The sequence below is a fragment of the Emys orbicularis genome, chromosome 7 (genome assembly GCF_028017835.1).
Source record: "Emys orbicularis isolate rEmyOrb1 chromosome 7, rEmyOrb1.hap1, whole genome shotgun sequence".
NCBI classification, from domain to species: Eukaryota; Metazoa; Chordata; order Testudines; family Emydidae; genus Emys; species Emys orbicularis.
Window position 1 is genome coordinate 15,310,284 of NC_088689.1, and position 20,792 is coordinate 15,331,075.

General features: G+C 42.1%; 1 protein-coding gene across 1 annotated transcript in view; it reads right to left on the bottom strand.

The window, feature by feature from the left end:
• The window catches only part of PDZD8 (PDZ domain containing 8), a 124,083-nt gene extending 104,539 nt beyond the window's left edge, over positions 1-19,544 (bottom strand). The window contains exon 1 of the mRNA XM_065408069.1: positions 18,661-19,544. Coding sequence (XP_065264141.1) covers positions 18,661-19,544 — 884 coding nt within the window. The remainder of the gene's footprint in view (positions 1-18,660) is intronic.
• Between the last annotated feature and the right edge of the window lie 1,248 nt (positions 19,545-20,792).

Here is a 20,792-nt window from a genome sequence, read left to right on the forward strand (position 1 = left end):
TTTTTAAAAAGTGTCTGGCCCAAACTCGCATCTATTTGTATTAGCTATTGTACGTGGACTGTTTTGTGGGCTTTAAGCCAGTGTTTCTTACTAGACAAAATGAAGACAAGGAATAGTCTTTTATACTGAAGAGAAGAGAAAAAAATAAAAAAAGATTCAGCCTATTAGCTAAAATTATCTGTTCCTATCAGTATCTACTCATCTACAATGTCTTCAGGTGCACCAAGAAACAAACAACCATCAAGCTCTGTCTGGCCAAAGACAACCAAGGACTTATGTAATTCTATTCACTCTATCTGCCAAGGATATCCAGAACCACAGTGCAAAAACAGTCACAGGCTAAATACCGGGAGGGACAAACTAAAATATCAACAGCAGCTGGACTGCTTTTCTGCTCTTCAGAAACAGGAAGAATTAGACTGGTTAAAGAAAACCAGACCTTTTTCATCGCACAGAAAGGTTATCATTTGCAAACTAAGTCAGCTTGAGCTGAAAAGGCAAGAGCATGATCATATAACAATATGTTCTGAGAAAGGAAGGAAAAAAAGCTTTAAATTATTCACCTGTTTGGTGGAGAGAATTTAATGACTGTTCTCCAAAAACAATTACTCAGATTTCTCTTTACAACCACATCACTACTTTGGGTTATATAACTTTAAGTGCTACATTTTACTGCCATAGATTAATAGTGTCAGGTTTACAAATTCCTAGTCAAGTTACATGATTATTTTAGAAGATATACATTAAATAAATATTCAGTTAATCACAATACTTTAAAACTAAAATAGGTTTTAAATTTAAATGCCAACAAAACAAATAGTTGAAACTTAAAATGTAACAGACATTGGGTATGTCTACACCCAGCTGCTAGTTCGGCGGCTGGCAATCGAAGTTCTGGGTTCGACTTATCGCGCCTTGTCTGGACGCGATAAGTCGAACCAGGAAGTGCTCGCCGTCGACTGCGGTACTCCAGCTAGACGAGAGGAGTACCGCGGAGTCGACGGGGGAGCCTGCCTGCCGCGTCTGGACCAAGGTAAGATTGAACTAAGGTACTTCGAACTTCAGCTGCGTTATTCACGTAGCTGAAGTTGCGTACCTTAGTTCGATTTGGGGGTTTAGTGTAGACCAAGCCTTTATTTACAAATTTTTTAGTGCAGAGTTATTCTGAAGGGTTTGAGAGAGATTTCAAACTGTATTTGCAGGAACCAAGTTCCTAAACGGAAAGCGAAAGACAGCATCTTATAAAATTACCTGCATTTAACAAAACACTGATTTAATCTAACAGATTGTACCATTAAGGAAGATATTCAGGGATGACAATTACTAAATTGCGTTTGGAAAAAATAAGTTCTGCACTTCTTCCATTTTGCGGGTACAGAGACCATTTAACTGCCTACGGGAGAAATCCAATAAATAAACTTTAATAAAATCATTAAAAGTTACTCTGATTTAGAAAAACCAAATAAAAAGTCATGCTTTTGCTACTTAAAAACATTTAAATTATCAATATTTTTTGTTTCAAACTTAAATACCATTAAATTAGGTTTGTTACACTGTTGGCAAATTTAATCCTAAACTGCCTGGAAAAATTCTAAAACCATTATAGGCTATTCCTAAAAGCATGAAAAACAAGTTTTGTGATATTTAGTCACTTATTTGAAAGAAATTGTCTAACAAGTTACATAATCCTACCAATGCCTTTGCTGAAAGGTTTTATAACTCAGAAAGCTCCATTACAGATTACCTGTGAGAGACAGAAAATATGAGCTCATCCTTACTTAAAAACAAAACAAAAAACAAAATTTATTTTGCAGAATTCACTTTCTTGCCCACACTGAAACCAATGAAAGCTGTACTGTGGGAGCGTGACTGGATCTACATCCAACTGATTTTAGCAAATCAAAGCATATTTCTATTTGATAGTCAGTCTCAAACACGATCAAAGCATCTTAGCTTTACCACAATTTAATTAAAAATGCCTCATTATTGGAGCATGTGGGTCTTCTCAGGAGATTTTATGAAAATATGCAAAATCAGCTTTCTGACATTTTAGCACTCCACCCACCTCATGGATTCCATTTTCCCATTAATGCAGGAGGATCACATGCATAAATTCTCAGTACCCTGAGGCAGTGGTTCTCAAACTAGGGCTGCCGCTTGTTCAGGGAAAGCCCCTTGTGGGCCGGGCCAGTTTGTTTACCTGCCACGTCCGCAGGTTTGGCTGATCGCGGCTCCCACTGGCCGCGGTTCGCTGCTCCAGGCCAATGGGGGCTGCAGGAAGCGGCGAAGGGGAAGCAGCCGAGGGATGTGCTGGCTGCCCTTCCTGCAGCCCCCATTGGCCTGGAGCGGCGAACCGCAGCCAGTGGGAGCCGCGATCAGCCAAACCTGCGGACGTGGCAGGTAAACAAACTGGCCCGGCCCACAAGGGGCTTTCCCTGAACAAGCGGCGGCCCTAGTTTGAGAACCACTGCCCTGAGGGACTTAGTCAAATCTACCAAAGAAGAGGAAATGTAGTACCTGTTATTTTTCTCTTAAAGATCCTTCACTTAATCCATATGCATACCTTATGCTCCTCCCATTACTTTGCAGGGATAACATGATATTTTGACGACATAAGGGAAGATAAGGATGGAACTTACTATCGCAGAATTCTTCACAAGGGAGTTTGTAGAAGTTCTACCCCTGCCTAGATGATGGAAAGATAATAGTTGTACAATCCCACAAGTACCATATGTTTACTCAAAAGTAGCTTTCAGCAACTTTCTGCATCATCTTTGGACTCAAAGTCTATGACTACATTTTTCAAAAGTAACTAGTGATTTTGGATGCTTACTTGGCCAAAAAAAAAAAAAAAAAAAAAAAAATTTTGTGGTGTCTGATTTTCATAAAGTATTGAGCACCCACCCTCTGAAAATCAGGCTGTTTGAACTGTATCAAAATGGGAACCCAAGTTACTAGTAGTCATTTTTGAACATTTGAGTTTTAGTGTCTGGCAAAATATGCAACAATATTCAGTTGGCTTCTTTGCAGGTAACTAGCACAGATGCTTTACCTCTATCAGAAAGTCATAGATCTGGTAGAGAGAGTCCTGAAAACACTTAATACTTCGGTCAGTAATAAAATAAACAAGCTGAAAAATCTTGAAGTAGACCTCTCAAACTAATTTCTTTATTTAAAGAGAGAAGACAGGCCTAAGAATGGCCACATTTCTGTTTGGATATTTCTGAAGAATAGCCTCTCTGAAATCCTGAATTCCATAGTTATATGAGAGTTTTCAGGTCCCTTACTACTGCCGGGTTTCCTTGGGATGTTTATATGACATGGCTGAAGCCAACTGCTCACTCCAAAGAGCAACAAAAACCTCACATAACGTTAGCTTCAAACCAGGCAAGGCCTGAAACCCACTGACTGACTAAATATATTAAAAAGCAGCAGAGGGTCCTGTGGCACCTTTAAGACTAACAGAAGTATTGGGAGCATAAGCTTTCGTGGGTAAGAACCTCACTTCTTCAGATGCATCTGAAGAAGTGAGGTTCTTACCCACGAAAGCTTATGCTCCCAATACTTCTGTTAGTCTTAAAGGTGCCACAGGACCCTCTGCTGCTTTTTACAGATTCAGACTAACACGCCTACCCCTCTGATACTTAAATATATTAAGTTTGCAATGGCCCTTTTCTGAATAGTTCAAATACAAGACCCAAGGAATCCAAGAATAAGGGTAGAATCCTGTCATACTTGAGCAAGACAAAAATCTAACCCCTATGCCTCAGTAGTTTCCACTGCAAGGAACTCTCCTTCATGCCCACATTCACATGTTTTCTTGAAGAAAGATGAAAGATCTGGATATTTATTTATTTATTTTTAATCTCAGAGGGAGAACAATTTCCACAACATAACCATTGTACTTTGGACATAATCTGAGATAACTATTTGAGAAGCCTCTCCCTTTTTGCCTTTTCTATTCAAGAATTGTACTATATAGGCAAAACGCACAGGGGTTCCTTGTGATGGAGTGGGTCTTCCATCTCCGTTGCTAGTAGCCAAAGGAATTCTTTGAAAAACAGGTTGATCATCTTTGAATACAAGTGACTCAGCCAACTGGAAGCTATTACTATTTTTTCCAGGACTGCTCATCTTCTGGGGCATATCTTTCTATTCTCATCTTGGTGAGCAGAGCAGCATGGCAGTGCTACTTGCTATAGGAATGCAATACCCAGTCTGCCTGGGACTTAACTATCTTGAGTAGTTTTGTATCATCTGCAACTTTTGCCACCTCACTGTTTACCCCTTTTTCCAAATAATTTATGAATATGTTGAATAGGACTGGTCACAGCACAGAGCCCTGGGGGATACCACTATTTACCTCTCTCCATTCTGAAAACTGACCATTTATTCTTATCCTTTGTTTCCTATCTTTTAACCAGTTTCCCAATAGGATAGTGCCATGGTCTGTTTTGTCAATATGCAACCAATGTCAGAGACAAAACCAGTGATCAGCAGAGCGCAGGCATCAAAGGTAAGGCAATGTGCCTCTGTGTAATTATGGAAGCACATTTCATGGGAACTCCTTCCAGCTTTTCTCCTGTTGCAATGGAAGTTGTGTTTTGAGGCTACAACAGGCTGGTGAGAATACCTCCAGCTGGAACCTGTTCAGGAAAGCACTTAAGTACATGCTTAACTTTAAGCACATACTTAGAGATAAATATTTGATTAAATGCTTTCTTGAATTGGGCCCTCTGTGAGACTGTCCTTGATATAGTGGGCAAACTACGGAGAATCTGTGTAAGAACTTCCTCGTGGAGAGGTAAGTGGAAAATGAAAAATAGATTAGAAAATGAATAATGGATTAGTGCTCAGCATGGGGGAAGTGGTTTTCCAAGGTTTTCTAAATCACCTTCAGAAGTCTCTCAGGTTACAAGCAGGGTACAGTGGTCAACTGCACAACATTATCATGAAAGCCTGCATAAACTAGGAGGAGCACACTGAGAGCAAGAGTATATTCAGGGAGGAAAAATTTCCTCTACACTAAACTAAACAGTAAAGAATGTAGTATGCATCTCCGTAATCAATACAGAGAGCTGACTGAGCTCCAGTTCCCCTTGATTTGTTTCAGAACAACTCCACCATGTATTCCATCAGATTTGTAATAAGGCAAGTCAAACTGCTCTTTAGCAGGTATTGGCAACAAAATGGCAGATGAAATTCAATGTTGATAAACGCAAAGTAATGCACATTGGAAAACATAATCCCAACTATACATATAAAATGATGGGGTCTAAATTAGCTGTTACTACTCAAGAAAGAGATCTTGGAGTCGTTGTGGATAGTTCTCTGAAAATATCCACTCAATGTGCAGCAGCAGTCAGAAAAGCGAACAGAATGTTGGGAATCATTAAGTAAGGGATAGATAATAAGACAGAAAATAGCATATTGCCTCTATATAAATCCATGGTACACCAACATCTTGAATACTGCATGCAGATGTGGTTGCCCCATCTCAAAAAAAGATATATTGGACTTGGAAAAGGTTCAGAAAAGGGCAACAAAAATTATTAGGGGTATGGAACGGCTGCCATATGAGGAGAGATTAATAAGACTGGGACTTTTCAGCTTGGAAAAGAGATGACTAGGGGGGGGGGAATATGATAGAGTCTATAAAAGCATGACTGGTGTGAGAAAGTAAATAAAGAAGTGTTATTTACTCCTCCTTATAACACAAGGACTAGGGGTCACCAAATGAAATTAACAGGCACCAGGTTTAAAACAAACAAAAGGAAGTTTTTCACACAACGCACAGTCAACCTGTGGAACCTCCTTGCCAGAGGATGTAGTGACGGCCAAGACTATAACAGGGTTAAAAAAAGAACTAGATAAATTCATGGAGGATAGGTCCATCAATGGCTATTTGCCAGGATGGGCAGGGATGGTGTCCCTAGCCTCCGTTTGCCAGAAGCTGGGAATTGGCAACAAGGGATAGATAACTTGATGATTTCCTGTTCTGTTCATTCCCTCTGGGGCACCTGGCATTGGCCACTGTCGGAAGACAGGATACTAGGCTAGATGGACCTGGGCTGGGGGGAGAGAGAGAGAGAGAGAACTTTCAAAAAGTTATTGCAAAAGAAAAAAAAGAAAGAATGTGCTCTCCTTCATGGACACTGAAAGACAAAGCAGGGTGTGATTGCTCCAGAAAACATGCCAGCAGACAGCTTTTAGTTAATCTTAAAATAAAGAAAAAAATAAAATAAAGCAGCAACTCTGCCTTCATTCAGCGAGATTAGATGCCAATTCTGATTGTTAAAAAAAATCCTTCTCTTGCATTAGACAAGTAACTGTTTAATCAGACACATTGTACTCAGAATTACAAACACCTCGGGAACTCTGAAACGTTCGTAACTCTGAACAAAATGTTATAGTTCTTTCAAAAGTTTGCAACTGAACATTGACTTAATACAACTTTGAAACTTTACTATGCAGAAGAAAAATTCTGCTTCCCTCCCTTTTCCTGCCCCACCCCCCTTTTTTAGTAGTTTACGTTTAACAGAGCACTGTACTGTATTTGGTCTGTCTGGGTCCAAATGAGGTGTGTGGTTAACTGGTCAGTTGGTAACTGACTTTCATATCTCCGAAGTTCTACTGTATACTATGTTTCAAAAATGTGCAATCTTGTTGAGTATTACATACCATAAATAATGGATGTTCAGTTTTATTTGAAGATTATTCTTCAGAGTACTGGGGAGCAACAAAAAGCTGTCTGTCCACTCCTTACTGCAAAGCATTATTTTCCAATTCTATAATACCTTCTTCCATACAACAGACTCTTAAAGTACTATACAAACTTTAAGCCTCAAAATAGTCCTGCAAGATGGGTTTTATCCCCATTTTATAAATAGGAAAAAGCTTTGCTAACAATAACAGCAAGTCTCTGGCAGAGCTGCATGTAGAACCCAGATCTCTTCAATTCCAATCCTCTGCTTTCATCTCCAATCCATACTGTGAGGTTGCACTCCATATGTTTCATGGAAATATGCTAATGAGTGTGACTATAATGCAACTGAAATATGCTTTATGCAAAAGGTCTCTTGTAAGGTATCATTACAAAGCTTACAATCTACTGAGTGTGGTCATCCTATTTGTATAAATGTATCATTCTTGTATCTGAAACTAGAAATATGAAATATAACTCTGAGGTCCTATTGTAATTAAGCAACGTGTGGGCCATTAATGGTGGTTTGGAATCTTGATGGCTCCCATTAACTAGGACAATTGGTTGTAAATGGCTCTGTTTACTTGTAAGCCTTCCTGTATGTGTGTGCGCCAGCAAGTGGGTAATGAAATCTTACAGTGACATGTGATCATGTCACCTGAACTGGAATCCATCTTTAACCTGGTGCTTTTACATTTAAAAGGAGGGGTGGGAACCCAGAGAAAGGGGACACAGGATTCCCGCCTTGTGCCAAAGATATATAAGGGGGTGGAACAGAACAAAGTGTGCTGCCAGTCATGAAAAATCCCCAGAGTTACCACCTGAGCTGGAATTAACAAGAACTGTACCAGGGGAAAGGATTGGGCCTAGACTAGGAAGAAGTCTAGTCTGTGAAAGAAGCTTATTGGAACATCTCTAAGGGTGAGATTTACCTGTATTCAGTTTCTTAATGTATTAGGCTTAGACTTGCGTGTTTTGTTTTATTTTGCTTGGTAACTTACTTTGTTCTGTCTGTTATTACTTGGAACCACTTAAATCGTACTTTTCATACTTAATAAAATCACTTTTGTTTATTAATTAACCCAGAGTACGTGATTAATACCTGGGGGAGAACAGAGCTGTGCATCTCTCTCTCTCAGTGTTATAGAGGGCAGACAATTTATGAGTTTATCCTGTATAAGCTTTATACAGAGTAAAATGGTTTTATTTGGGGTTTGGATCCCATTGGGAACTGGGTGTCTGGGTGCTGGAGATAGGTGACTTGCTGAGCAGTTTTTGGTTAAAGTCTGCAGCTTTGGGGGCATGGACCACACCTGGGTCTGTGTTGCAGCAGGCTTGCATGTCTGGCTCAACAAGGCAGGGTTCTGGAGTCCCAAGCTGGCAGGGAGAACGGGCTCAGAGGTAAATTAAGTACATCAGGTGACAGTCCCAAGGGGGTCTCTGTGACCGAACCCATCACACATACTTCCTCTCCATGTCTACAGCACGAAAACCACTGATACCCTTGTTATAAGCTTCTATACTGGCCAAGAATTGACTGATTTTGACTCAAAGATAGTCCCTCCACATCAGGACTACAGCATTAGTGAAGCACGCTATGACTTTCAATCTAGGATCTTTCAGAAGCCCTAAATTCATTTACACATAATTTTTAAAAGTTGAACAGGTTACAGACGTTTCAGCACTGTCTTAGGTACTTATATGGTCCCCCAACACCATACACACAATCATTAATAGATTTATCTGCACAATTAAATCTGAGTGAATAACTGATTTTCCTGTTCTTTGGAAGTGGGGGGGGGGGGAAGGGGGGAGAAATGAAAAAAATATTTCAGTTCAGGTCAAACAAAATCCAAAGCCTAAATTCACCGTGTCCAGAAGGAGCCACCACCCCACCTTTCAGCCCAGCTGTAGGGCACTCACCTGGGATGTGGCAGACGCAAGCTCAATTCCCCATGCTAGAGCAGGGATTTGAACCCGGGTCTCCTCTCCCCTCTTCCAGTGAGTACACTAATCACCAGGCTACAGAATTACTCTCTCTCACTGTGTGTGGCCCAATGACTATTCAGGTATTTTACACAAAGTGGAACAGCTTCAACAGAAGGGATTGAGACCCCCTCATTCCCGAATACCCTACAACCTGATAGTTGGGTCTCCCCATTCGCAGGTAAGTTGCCTAAATTCAAGTCCCTGCTCCCACTTCCCAGGTAAGTGTCCTAATTACTGGCCTAAACATTTTAATGTGGGCAAACAGCAGCACCACCCACTATTCCACTTTGTGAAGCAAGCCTAAAAACAATAGTTTCAACCAGAACAATTCATCAAATTTGCAGACAATTTCAGGTCGACCAAAACTGTATGTTTCGGTAAATGAATGATTTGCCCAACCAAAAAAGCTGTTAATTTTTAATTTTTTTTTTTTTTTTTTTTGGGCAATGCCACCCCAAGACTGTGAATTTCAGTTTCCCCGTGTTCTACATTGTTACTTTCGCCTGTGATAGTAACCCTCTTAGCATTATAGGTCATTTGCTACACATGAGAGTTATGGCCTGATTAATTTTCACTAGTAAAGTCACCGCCTATTTGATTTTTATTTTAATGCTTACATTACAACATGGAATTCCATACTCAACTTCATCATCTTCGAGTCTCACTCAAAATGGAGTGGTACAGAGAAACAGGCAGATTTTATACAAGGGTACAAAAGTTTTACCACCATTCACAGTAAACAAAACCAGATGTACAAAATGCTTAAGTGTTTTAAATTACATTAGTGACACTAGTAAACAAAATATGATCCTGTTTTAACACCACATATTACAAAACCAACATGAAGATCGTAGTACTTATATATAGGCAACCTTTACCATGAGAACATATTGTTCACAAAGTTACATTGATGTTTAAAACTGACATAGGAAAATAAAAAAAATAAGTTCGCCATTAAGGACATATTCAGAAACTCATACAGAAGATGTAGGTAAACTTGCAGGTAAGTATTGTAAATCATAGTGAACTTTCTCTTTGATTTTCTATCAAGGATTTGGAAATATTTTAGAACTTTTCTTTAAGCCAAAACAGCCAAAAGTGTACACATTGAGAACCAAAGATTTGCAAGACATTGTGGCTGAAATGTAAAATATCTCCCTTGTCCCATACCATACAGTATTTTTAAATACAGAAGTTCAAAGACCAAAGTATTATGATCCTACCTCTTTTTCCCATTTCCCTCACAAATGTTACAACAGAAGATCTCTAGACATTTTATTTTTTTTAAAAAGAATCTTACTGAATGATAGAATTTTAGCTGGAGATAAACCCCTGAAAATAGGAATTAAATGCTAATATAATTCAAGTTATATTCTTTAAAACATCATATTTGTAATCTAAAAAGTTAATGAACTCAAGGGTGTCAATTCTATCATTAATTGCCCCATAATATGTTCTTCACCTACACCTTGTAAGAATCAGATTAGATGAGACACTTATTTCACTGTTGTGACCCCGATGTATTTTTTTTGTAAACCAAGATACAGTGTTTATGTACAGTGGAGGGAGAATTGTTCCTCAAGAACACCAGGCTGGTTTATAAAATAGTTAAAAAAAAAAAAAAAAAAATCTAACAATGGCACTCTGTGGGGGAAATTCTATATATTTTTAATAAGAGTATTTGCTACCATCCTTGGATCTTAAAATAAGACAGCCAGGTAGTAGTAGTCCAAACTACTACTACAGAGAACACAGTACAATTTTACTGTTGCTTAAGTGAGTGTCAAACTAATATCAAATCTGAATAAACTATTCACTGAATTTAGAGTGCAGATACCGTATACACAGACCAAATACTTAGGTAGCATTTTTTCAGCAGCTCTACAATTCTGAGTACCATTTAGAAGAAACATGCCTTCCCTACCCAGCCCCCTCCATACTGTTTCGCAACCCCGATGTGGCCCTTGGGCCAAAAAGTTTTGGTTTTTGTTTGAACAGTGAGGGTAATTAACCTTTGGAAAACATTTACCAAGGATTCTTCATCACTAAGTCTTTAAATCAAGAGCATGTCTTTCTAGAAGATTCTCTAGCTCAATCAGAAGTTTTGGGATTGATCTAGGAACCCGTTAGTGAAATTCTATGGCTTTTTATGCAGGTCAGATGAGATTACTAGAATGGTCCCTGCCTTCTGACCTTAAAAATAGGCGAATTTATGTTTTTACTCAGAAAAAGCATGTGTCTGCTTATTACTCCAAAAATGAAAGTTAAACTAATTTTAGATCCAAATCCACTTGATTGCTCAGAAGCCATAATACAGCAGTAAAATAAACATACTAAGACACCTTTGGTGATGCATTTTTTAAAATGAAGCATACATAAGGTGACTAGGTACCTTCTCATCACTTACGTACTGCTGTTCTTTATTTTATCAAAACTGTCCCATTAAAATACAAATATCACTTGACTATCTTCAGGAAAACTTGTAAGTTGTTCAAGAAAAAAAAAATATACAGAATAAAACTTATCTGCTTCATAACTTCATTGGTCCAATCTATCACTGAAATGTCGCTGAAAAAAGTAGTATAACATTGAATTGTGCCTAACATTTTGAAAATGGAACCATTAGTAGATTATTAGTCCCTACTGACACTTCTTTACTGAATTACTGAACCTGTCATTTGAGTATCTAATATTTTCCCCCAAATGCTTCTTCTACTCTCTCAAGTCCACCCCCATTTTATTTTGTTTACCTTTCTGTACAATCAATAAATTCTCCGATTGTTCAATGGAGAGTGATGAAATGTTGAAATAGTTCAAAACCAAGCAAGTGTGAACATGAGTTATATACAGAGACTAGCGTTGGTGACTTGAGGCAATCACTGCAGGAATGTTGAATAAGCAGTTTAGCACAGTCACCCAATAACATGAAATGACTAGCTACTATAGTGAAACTGTCAGCATGAGATTAAGTTCTATAGTGATTAGAGTGCAGCATTCTATGACATCACATTGCTGAAACTCACTTTCCTCACCCAAATTGCTTTCTAAAAGCTTACCGTTTTGTTGCAAAGATTTACAAGATCTGAAGACCAACTTATGCAAAGGAATAAGTTTTTCATGTGTGCGTGTTACTTTCTATATGAGAATCTCCAAGTGCTCTACATTTGCATAACACCCATATGATATAGCAGAGTATCACCCCTATTTTTAAGTAGGAAAACTTAGGCAAAAATTAAGTGATTTACTCAGAGTCTCAATGGGAAGTTGGACTCCCAGTTTTGAACCTTAACAATAGGCCATGCCTTCTCTCACTTTAACCAAAGCATTAGGTGTCGTATATTATCTTAATCCTAAAAATAAATCTGAGTTTTCAAAGATAGATTAGTAGTCAGCTGAAATAAACAGTAGAGGTTTTACTGAAAGCCTTGAAAATATGCAAGTTATGACAGACCAGTTAGGAAAACACTAAAGTTTGTTGGAAAATAACAAAGGCATTTGTCCTCACTGAGAAGCAAGCTTGAAACAAGTCTTTTTTGAGATATCAGAACACACAAAAAAGCAAACATTCAAGTTTTTTTTCACACATTGATATCAAACTGAAGAAGTCTGCAACAGAACTTTATCAGATTTCCCCCAGGCTCTCACCCCACCAGCATCTACCTACCCAAAAAGTACACCACTGGTCTGAAAACAAGCATTTTTTTTAAATCCACAATTGTAAGAAAGGTAAGCCAGTGCTGTAGTTTTATTTCCATTTACAACTGTTTCAAAGAATCTCACACATCCCCTCAAATAGGAGGTAGGATTGAGGGCCAACATTTTGAGAAAGGAAGTGCCATTGCCCACCAAACCAATTAACTCTAATCCTTAACTGGATCAGTTTTTGAAGCAAACAAGTATAATTACCACTATAAATCTATTCTCTCACACACACACTGTCTTTCAACCTGCATTGATTTTATGATTTTTTTTTTTTATTCCCACCATCCTTTGCATTCACTGAGATTTTCTTGGTCCCCATGTAATTCTCCTACACAGGATTTTGTCACACAGAAATACATAAATTGCAAGGCATGAAAATGCACTATTTGGTCATCACTCACATGTCAAAGAGCTTATGCCCTCACCAATCCAAAAAGCACACCAGTAACCTAATACATGTCCTGTGAGTGGTTTATTGCTTATAGAACTTATTTTAATTATTTTTTTTAAAAAAACTTAAAACTTTCAGAGGATAAGAGATTCTGAGATTTACCTTCTGACTGTGAGAACCCATAATTAGACAATATGAGGGGGAAAAAATATTTTAAAACCCTTTTTTCTGCTATTCTAAACCAATGGCCAAAATCATGAAGACCAACAGAATTAAAGCTTTCATTTGATCACAGACTGAATTTGGTGACCTTCCAGGCACACTGAAAAGACATCTTGTTCAACAGGATTTTTGGAGTAGGCGGAGGGAATGATGAAAGGGTGGAAAGCAGCTTTTTAGTTGGTGGCAAGCTAGCCAAGTTCCTTTATGAATAGTTATTTGATGCTGCTGGGGTTTTGTTTTTCTATAATATTAATTACATGTCAGGGTGCCTAGAGCTTTGTATAAGCTATTCAAATAAAAAAATAAACACGTTTAAATAAAAAGTTATTTGCTCTTGTGGCTATGAAGATCTTCCAAATGTGATAAACTACAGTGTGTACAGAAAGCTCTACTGCATGTTTATCCTAGTTTGCCAAGCGATATAGTGAAGTCTCTGGTCAGTTTCACTGGTGCTATTAAGAACCATGAAACTGTCATGAATCATGACAATGTCATAATGATAATTCTATCAACAGAGGCAGGCATTGGAATTTTTTCATGGGGAGAAGGACCCAGAAAACGGAAAAAGAGGGAGAATAGAGTAGCAGAAACTTTTCCACCTGGGTTAGGTGAGCAAAGGATAGGAGAGAATAGATGTGTCTTTTCCCTTCTGGCAGCTACAGCGAACAGACTTTCAAATCTGTAACAGGCACCTGTTTTGCAAGAAAGGGAAGATATAAAAATATCAGTAGGCTCCAGAAACAGCATCTTAGTAAAAGTCTTAGCATCTTCTCTTTCCAGATGAGGAGAGCTGGGAGGTGGGATTCTCAACAAAGTACTGCTCCTGGACATCACTGGTGCCTCTAATCTTATCTTTAAAAGGTAATTCTGGCTAAGAAGTTTAGACTTCCAGTTAGATGTTCACTACATTAGTTTACACAAGCTTTATCAGGACAGTCAGAATAGACTGCAGACTATCGCAGGGGCTCTCAATTTCTGTCATGGGGGGCCATACCCTAATAAAGATATTGTTTGAATGACCATTTCAACAATCCATTAACAATTGTCTAGACCTCCTCTCTTGTCATTGGCCATCAAATATCTCTGTAGCATCTATAGCAGTTGCTTACTTACAAATAGTATTTTTTTTTTAAAGTGTACTTTTAGCTTCTTTAAATGTTATTTAACAGCTGGAAACAAGATAGGACAGCTTTGAGGCCTGCAATTTGGAAATTACCGAGCCAAAATAATGTCCCCTTTTTAAATGGTTCAAAAGAGAACTCCTTGTATGCTAACATCTTCTCTTTCTAAGGCCTGGTTTAAACCTAAAACTTATACCGACCCAGCTACATCGCTCAGGGGTCTGAAAAATTCACACCCGAGACACATAGGGTATGTCTACACAGCAATTCGATACCCACAGCTGGCCGGTGCCAGTTGACTCATGGTCAGACTAAGGGGCTGTTTAATTGCAGCATAGATGTTTGGGTTTGGGCTATTACCCCACCTCACAGGGTCCTAGAGCCCAGGCTCCAGCCCAAGCTTGAATGTCTACACCACAATTAAACAGCCCGTTAGCCCAAGTCAGCTGGCATGGGCCAGCCACAGGTTTTTAATTGCAACATAGACATACCCATAGTTATGCCAACCTAAGCCTGGGTATAGACACAGCTGGGTTGACAGAAGAAGTCTTCAGTTGACACAGCCACTACCTCTTGAGGGGGTGGATTTATTACAGCAATAGAAAAACTCCTCCCGTCTGTAGCAAGCGTCTATTACAGTGGTGTAGCCGCAGCACTGCAGCTGTGCTGCTATAGGGCTTGTAGTGTAGACATAGCCTAAGACTATTACTATTACAACTATTCAATTATTTGTTTGCAAAACTCCTAGAGTGAAGGTGGGGAGGGGAAAGCCACAGAAAGGGCTTGAACTGCAAACAACATACTGCTTGTTAAATATTTAACCAATAATATTTTAAAATCACAGAAAAGAGAGGCGGGGACAAATACATTCCATACAGATGAGAAATTATTGAAGGTTTACATCAGGAAAAATTTATCTGGCTTCCTCCCAAACACTGAAAAATTGTATAAAAGAATAAATTAGCATAAATATCTGAATCACAGGTTCAGTGTTTTGCCTTCTTTTAAAGAAATTTAAAACATGAAATGCCTAATAAGAAAGATTACTTTTCTAAAACTGTTATCCATGAGGCAGTGTGGTTTAGAGTTGAGAACAGTATTAGAACTCCTGGGCCCCTGTCCCAATAACCATTGACATTGTGCTACCTTGGGAAAAACGTTTGTGTTTCAGGTTTAACCCTCTGTATATGGGGGTCAACACTATACACACAGATTGTGCTCTAAGTTTTAAGTTTCAATGTCCATAAAGCACATTCAGATCTCTTGAGGAAACAGTCTTATATACAGGAGTGGTATTTTGTTACCCAACACCTACTAACTAGCCTGTGTACTAAGTCTTCAAGCCAGGGTGAAAAATAGCTAAGCTACCATGACACTTTCAAAGCCAAACTCCCTGCTATTTAAGGGAATAACTATTTCATTTTTAATATTTTATTGGATTGTGTTTTTTTTAAATTAGGTTCCAAAATTTCTTAGACTTTCCTTCCCTGAAATTCATTCTCTTCTTTCCTGTAACATATCATGCCATACCTTTCCTGCATTTCTTTCAGTGTCAGTTACCTTCTCTCCCCCACCCCTTCTCCACACTCATATCTCTTTCTTACTGAGGGCATAGCTACGCTTGCAGATGTAGAGCGCTATGAGTTAAACCCGCCTTCGGAGAGCGCAGTAGGGAAAGCGCTGCAGTCTGTCCACACTGACAGCTTCAAGCGCACTGGCGTGGCCACATTTGCGGCACTTGCAGTGGCATTGGGAGCGGTACATTATGGGCAGCTATCCCAGCAGGCAAGTGACTGCAACGTGCTTTTCAAATGAGGGGGTGGGGAGGAGTGTGACAGGGAGTGTGTTGTATGTATGTGGGGGGGGAGAGAGTGGGTTTTTTGGGGGGCTGAGAGCATGTCAGCATGCTATCTTGTAAGTTCAGACAGCAGCAGACCCTCCCTCCCCCTCTCTCTCACAAACAGCATTCCACACTAATCTGTCTCAGAGCACACTTATCTTATCTCGGAGCAGATAAGCAGCCGGCTGTCAGAATCAGAGCTTTCAAACGGCATATCCGCATTCCTACAGTGAGTTCAAAAGAATGAGAAGAGTGGCCACTTGACTTAAGGGGATTATGGGACGTTTCCGGAGGCTGATCAGAGCGCAGTAATGCAACACCTCGTCCACACTGGCGCTGCGGCGCTCCAGCGGGGGCGAAGCAAACGTTATTCCACTCACCGAGGTGGAGTACCAGCAGCGCTGTAACCATGGAGCCAGAGCGCTCTACGTGCCTTGCCAGTGTGGACGGGTAGTGAGCTAGTGCACCCGGGGCTCCTTTATTGCGCTGTTATTCACAAGTGTAGCCAAGCCCTAAATTTTGTGCTCTACCTCTGCCCAGTATTTTCCGTCACTCAGAATTCTCTTTTCAAAGTCCATCTCCCCTCCACCACAACATACTCCTCTTTCTTAACTTATCACTTTCTTTCTTTCTCTCTCACCCACACTCACAATCCTAACCCAGTAGCTCTCATGCACAGGATTTGAAAAATTCCCATGACATCTAATATCTTGGACTGAATGAGGAGAGGGGCCTCCACTATCCAGGGGCACCTCCCAAGTAAGATGCAAGACCCCTTCCACAACTGCTTGAAGAGGGGAGTGAGCCATCACTGACCTACACACAGACACCCTGGCAACTGGAAGGAAGAAGGGAGGAGAATGTTCTCTCCTCCCTCCCCACTTTGCTGCAAGTGGTTGTTGAAGTCAGTGGGGGCCTTACTGCCCTAGTCTTCAGAGAATAAGGTCAGAAGGGACCACCATCATGATCATCTAGTCTGACCTGCACGTTGCAGAACCTCACCCACCTTCTGCTGAAATAGACCCTAACCTCTAAGTTACTGGAATCCTCAAATCATGGTTTAAAGTCTCTGTTTTAGGTCCTTTTCCACAACCAGTAGCTCAAGTCCCTTTCCCAAACTGCAACTGTATGAAACTGACCTGATTCTTGTGAATTTCACTGTTGTCCACAATGTTCCAATAGCAGCCCTTAAAGCTGACAAGCTTCCAGTCAGTTTTCATTTTGCTGCACTGTGGGAATGCTATGAGTAACGGCTGAAGTACTGGAAGTGTCTGTCTGAAGACTCAGGAAGACCCAACCACATTGGTTTAGACTTGAGTCAGACTTTGTAAGTTATATTCACAACCATAAAGCCTCTAAATTGTTAAGAGAATTAAGATTCTGATATGGCATTTTCCCTGAGAAGTTTCTTACCTGCCCTGCTTTTGTGGATTTTCCACGCCCTAAATCATTTTCCACATATATACAGTCACACAAGCTTAGCATAATGTGTAACAAAAAATAGACAGGAAAGGCTTTTAAAGCCATCTCCTCAACATAAAAATTAAATATACTTTAGAATTCAGATGGACCTCTTCAGGGATTCCTTTGTGTGGCTTCCCCTGAGAGGGGCTTTACAGAGGTCTTAGTGCTGAGGAATCAAGTAAACAGGGTCACATTAACAACAAGGAGTCTGGTGGCACCTTAAAGACTAACTTTAAGGTGCCACCAGACTCCTTGTTGTTTTTGTAGATACAGACTAACACGGCTATCCCCTGATACTTGACACCATGCAAGGGTCACATTATTATATTTAGCAAGTAATCATGCAAACTATAGTAGAACATACAGGTGGATGGGAGGACAAATGTGTTCCCTAAGACTGGTACGTAACTGATCACTTGGATTCTTCCACTACAGATAAATCACTGGACATCCCATTATATGCAAAACTGCAGTGTGTATAAATCAGATAGAAGGTGCTCTTCACACTCCTTTACTACAATAAAGACAAAGTTGACACTAGAAAATTCCATGATGGCAGCTTGAGTAGCGAGCAGTAGTCCCCATGTAACTCTTAGACCTGCACAAGGGCAGATGGAGGGGCTGGAGGAGCAGGGGGAAGCAGCAATGAACTGGGGGAAAAAAGATAATATTTTGCACTTTTACAGTGCCTTTCAGAGAATATCAAAGCACTTTACAGTGAGTGAATTATTTCCTGCCTCACGTGAGAATTACTGTCCCTGTTTTTTAAGATAGGAAATGTAAGGCCAAGTGACTTGCCCATGGTCGCACAGTCAGTCAATAGCAGATCCTGGAACAAAGCCCACATATTCCAACTTTGCATCCTGTGCTTTAGCCACAAGGCCATCCTTCTACATTCCAAAGAGGTAGCATAGAGCAAGTGGATAAGGCACTGGCTGGGAGTTGGGATACCTGGGTTCTATCACTTGTTCTATCATTAATTTACTATCTGATCTTGGACCACACTGTGTGCTTCACGTTCTTCATCTGTAAAACAATGAAAGTGATACTAATTCACCTTTACAACATGCTTTGAGATCACAAGATGAAAGATACTATACAAGTGCCATTGTCATATGCCTGAAAAAGTGCCAATAAAAACCTTTCCTTATCTGTGAGTACATGACAGGCATTTGAATGCAGCCTGTCCCAAGGTAACTGCAGGGAAGAGGGGCACATGGCACCTTACCTGATTTTATAATTGGGTAAGGTGTGCTTGCGCTTGATGACCTTCTTGAACTGGTTGACGATGATAGAAGTGAGCTGGGGCATGGGCCTCCCCTCAAACTGGGATTTCACCTCAAAGCCTATCACAGGATCATCCATGAAAGAAAAGGACCAGTGCGTGAAGGGCAAGCGGGTGAAGACCAGTCTCAGCTTCCCCATCACCCGGGAGATCTTGACAAAGAGGTATGCCGACTTGCCAAAGACCAGGTCCGCATCGATGGCTAGGTGGAAGCCACCATTATACTCCAGATCCACCTCGAAGCCCAGTTCCTCAGGGCAGCCCTCATCACTGCAGATCACTGGCCGGATGAGCTTGATGGATTTGAAAATGGGCACCACGTCGCCCAGCGACACATCCCTGAGGCTGAGCCCCTCCAGCACCTTGCCCGTCATCTTGGTCTGCAGCAGCTCCTCGAACTCCACCTTGATCTTCTTGGTGACCCAGTGCCTGACCAGGGAGGTGTCCCTGAGCTCCCTGAAGAGGAAGAGGCAGATGGCATTGAGGAAGTAGCAGGTCTCCTCTCGGGAGGAAGGGGGCGCAGGGGGCTCTTGCTGCTGCTGCTTGGCGCCGGGCTCAGCCTGGGGCTTGGCGGCGCCCGGGGAGGGGGTAGCAGCGGCGGCGGCAGGGGCAGGCTCCTGGGGCTGATGGCTGCCCGCCGGGTCTGAGCCGTGGAAATAGTCCCTGAGGCTGTGGTCAGGCAGGACCCTGGCGAAGAAGAGGCCGCTGGGGGCTCTGGCCACCCCGGGGGGCTCCGGCTTCCTCCTGTAGAGCAGCAGCAGCTGGAGCAGCAGCGTGATGCAGGAACCGGCCAGAGCCGAGATCAGGATCACATAGACCAGCAGCATCTCCGCCTCGACGCCCGCCAGGCGCGCACCTGGGCACGGGCTCCCCCCTCACACCAGCGCCGCCGCCTCCATCTTGTGGGCATGGAGCTGGGGCAGGTGCGGAGGGGCTGGGAACGGGGCGGGGGAGGCGCAGCCTTAGTCCGCCCAAGACACCCGCGCGGCTCCTCTGCGGTCCGCTCCGCCTCACACAGCAGCAGCCAGCTGCCGCCTCATCCGGGTCTCACCTCCCGCCCCCAGCCGGGCGGAGAAACCGACGACCGCTTCCCTCCCCGTCCCCCCGGATTGGAGGAGAGAGGAGGTCCTTACCCCGCACGTCACAGGGCACGGCGTCCTGCGCGGTGACGTCATAACACCGCCGGTAGGAGGGGCTTGGGAAGGAGCGGTGCGTGTGCGCGCGACGCCCGGCCGCAAGTTGGGCAGCGTGCGCCGGGGGGCCTGGCTGCCTGCTGCTGCGGGCAGTGCCACTCGGAGGGCGCTGCATGGGGGGCAGGGGCAAAGCAAAGGCTGGAGCTGCACTGACGGCGGGAGGGGGGGGGGGGGGTTGTTTGGAGAAGCTGCCCGCGACTGCTGAGGGTCCGCAGCAGCTTTTGTCAAACGTTCAGCCCGAGGGAGACTCGGAATCCCCGGGGCTGTTCCTGCAGACACCGGCTGAAGAGGATGGATGGCAGGCGGAACGGAGGAGGTTCCGACATAGCAGGGCTGGCTCTAGGATAGCGCCAGGCCCTCTCCCAGCCGCCCCCCGTCCCCGTCCCCCCTTGCAGGTCACTGACATGCCAAGGAATTAGCGCACTACGCCCTGCAGCTGCCCACCTCTGCCCTTCACTCCCAGGACCCCCTCCCCTCTCAGGACTAGGCACCGCTACCGACCCCTGCAGTTCACTCTCTGCCATGTTTATTACACCCAGGCAGTTACTTTCGGCACACTTTGCACAGGCGCTAGAGAAGGGCCAAAATGCTGTTTTCTCAGTGTTTCTTTGCCCCTCTAGCCTTTGCATCCGCCCTTGAGCAGGAGGTTCGAGAGCCCATTGGGCATTGCCTTTGCAGATGCTGTCTGGAGGCTGGGCTGATGTAGACTAGACTGGACTGAACAGCTCTTGAAAATGGCTAGAGCCGTCATCTCCAAACTTTTTTGATCGCGCACCCCTATCAGTAAAAAAAAAATTTAGCACGCATCCCCTGCCGCGCCGGCTCTACCATTTTTGTCGAAGCAAAAAAAAAAAAAAAGCCGCTCGGACTCCCGCCCAAACT